This window comes from Oncorhynchus mykiss, chromosome 13, assembly GCF_013265735.2.
Source record: "Oncorhynchus mykiss isolate Arlee chromosome 13, USDA_OmykA_1.1, whole genome shotgun sequence".
NCBI classification, from domain to species: domain Eukaryota; kingdom Metazoa; phylum Chordata; class Actinopteri; order Salmoniformes; family Salmonidae; genus Oncorhynchus; species Oncorhynchus mykiss.
Window position 1 is genome coordinate 2656502 of NC_048577.1, and position 3006 is coordinate 2659507.

Below are 3006 nucleotides of genomic sequence, written 5' to 3' on the forward strand. Positions count from 1 at the left end.
ACAGCCACTCTGTGATGACGTGCTCTGCTCTTTTATTGAGGGATCTAGTCTAGATTAAACCTCATAGGAAGACAGTTTTATCATGTGGAGGTTTCATTCAGGTCTCATTTTAACCAAATACTATGTTTGTCTTTGACAGAAGAGAGACCAGAAGAAGCAGCCCCAAAGACATCCAAACCAGTAAGACCACATGACTGCTCCCAGTGTGGAAAGAGATTTATCAGGTTAGGGCACCTGAAAGAACATCAGAAAACACACAGGAGAGAACCCTTTCTACTGCTCCCAGTGTGGAAAGAGTTTTAGACACTCAGGCCATCTTAAAGTGCATGCAAGAAAACACACTGGAGAGATGCAACATCAATGCTCCCAGTGCGATTCTTTCTTTTACTCATCAGGGGTCCTTAAATCACATGAGAGAACACACTTAGGAGAGAGGCCATTCCAATGCTCTCAGTGTGGAAAGAGTTTTACCCGGTCAGGGAATCTGAATATGCATTTGAGAACACACACAGGGGAGAAGCCTTTCCACTGCTCCCTGTGTGGAAAGAGTTTTACCTGGTTAGGGAACTTGAAAATGCATGAGATAATACACACAGGAGAGAAGCCTTTCCACTGCTCCCTGTGTGGAAAAAGGTTTACCTATTTAGTGACACTGAAGAAGCATGAGTTGACACACACAGGGGAGAAGCCTTTCCAATGCTCCAAATGTGGAAAGAGTTTTACCCAGTTAGTGAACCTGAAAAGGCATGAAGGAACACACACAGGAGAGAAGCCTTTCCACTGCTCCTTGTGTGGTAAGCGTTTTACCCAGTTAGTGAACCTGAAAAGGCATGAAAGAACACACACTGGAGAGAAGCCATATCAATGCTCCCAGTGTGGAAATACATTTTTCTCATCACGTGACCTGAAATCACATGAGAAAACACACTTATCAGAGAGGCATTTCCAATGTTCTCAGTGTGGAAAGAGTTTTACCCGGTTAGGGAACCTGAATAGGCATCTGAGAACACACACAGGGGAGAAGCCCTACCACTGCTTAAACTGTGGAAAGAGCTTTACCCAGCAAGGGGACCTGAAATCACATGAGCGGACACACACAGGAGATAAGCCTTTCCAATGTTCCCAGTGTGGAAAAAGTTTTGCCTGCTTAGGGAACTTGAAAATACATAAGAGAATACACACAGGAGAGAAGCCTTTCCAATGCTCCCAATGTGGAAAGAGTTTTACCCAGTTAGTGAACCTGAAAAGGCATGAAGGAACACACACAGGATAGAAGCCTCTCCAATGTTCTCATTGTGGAAAGACATTTTCCCAGTAAGAGGACCTGCAATCACATGAGAGAATAGAGAGGCTGTGTGTTGACATACAGTACCAGTCAAACGTTTGGACACACCTACTCATTCAAGGATTTTCTTTATTTTTATTGGCAGAGCTTGAGAGGATCTGCAGTGAAGAATAGGAGAAACTCCCCAAGTACAGGTGTGCCAAACTTGTAGCGTCACACCCAAGAAGACTCGAGGCTGTAGTTGCTGCCAAAGGTACTTCAACAAAGTACTGAGTAAAGGGTCTGAATATTTTTGTAAATGTAATATATTTTTTTGTGTGTAGATCGATGAGAGGAAAAGCTGGCTGAGAGAATGCCAAGAGTGTGCAAATCTGTCATCAAGGCAAAGGGTGGCTACTTTGAAGAATCTCAAATATATCTCAAATATATCATATATTTTGATTTGTTTAACACTTTTTTTGGTTACTACATGATTCCATATGTGTTATTTCATAGTTTTGATGTCGCTACTATTATTCTACAATGTAGAAAATAGTAAAACATAAAGAAAAACCCTTGAATGAGTAGGTGTTTCAACATTTTTGACTGATACTGTATACAGTTGAAGTCAGAAGTTTACATACACTTAGGTTGGAATCATTAAAACTCGTTTTTCAACCACTCCACAAATATCTTGTTAACAAACTAGGCCTACCTTCAAACTCAGTGCCTCTTTGCTTGACATCATGGGAAAATCTAAATAAATCAGCCAAGATCTCAGAAAAAAAACATTGTAGACCTCCACAAGTCTGGTTTATCATTGGGAGCAATTTCCTAACGCCTGAAGGTACCACATTCATCTGCACAAACAATATTACGCAAGTATAAACACCATGGAACCACGCAGCCATCATACCGCTCAGGAAGGAGACGCGTTCCGTCTCCTAGAGATGAACGTACTTTGGTGTGAAAAGTGCAAATCAATCCCAGAACAACACCAAAGGACCTTATGAAGATGCTGGAGGAAACAGGTACAAAAGTATCCATATCCACAGTAAAACAAGTCCTATATCGACATAACCTGAAAGGCCGCTTATCCAATTTGAAGGCAATGCTACCAAATACTAATTGAGAGTATGTAATCTTCTGACCCACTTGGAATGTGATGAATGAAATAAAAGCTGAAATAATTCTCTCTACTATTATTCTGACATTTCACATTCTAACAATAAAGTGGTGATCCTAACTGACCTCAGACAGGGGATTTTTTACCAGGATTAAATGTCAGGAATTGTGGAAAAACTGAGTTGAATGTATTTGGCTGAGGTGTATGTAAACTTCTGACTTCAACTGTATATTTGATATTTTTTTTACTAAGAATTTGTGTTTTTTGGTTTGTATGTATGAAAGATTACTCAAAAATATGCCTTCATTTGTTGTTTTTTTCTTCTCTCTTCTCTCTTCTTCTTTTTTAATGATGAGTTTTGATTGATTGTGCTCATGTATAAACACTTAGATGTTTATTGTATGATTTGGATATTGGTATTTCAAAATGTAAATACTTTTCCAGATGAATAAAATGTGTTTCTTGATTTTTAACCTTGAAAACTCTCAAATTTTAATTGCATTTCATTGAGTTAATTTGTGTAGCAGACATCAAGCTGAAAATGTAATGACTTTGCAACATTTATATCTGAATAAAAGTCTAAATGGATATTTGTTTAACTGTGTTAGTCATTAGT

General features: G+C 39.0%; 1 protein-coding gene across 1 annotated transcript; it reads left to right on the forward strand.

The window, feature by feature from the left end:
• Positions 1–260: 260 nt before the first annotated feature.
• LOC110496978 (zinc finger protein 2-like) lies at positions 261–1401 on the forward strand. The gene has a single exon (XM_036942296.1). The coding sequence runs from the start codon at positions 350–352 to the stop codon at positions 1271–1273; it is 924 nt and encodes a 307-aa protein (XP_036798191.1). The 5' UTR covers positions 261–349; the 3' UTR covers positions 1274–1401.
• Positions 1402–3006: the final 1605 nt, after the last annotated feature.

What these genes read in the sequence shown, in the direction of transcription:
- LOC110496978 (XM_036942296.1), top strand. Translation starts at nt 350, where the DNA reads ATGCAACATCAATGCTCCCAGTGCGATTCTTTCTTTTACTCATCAGGG.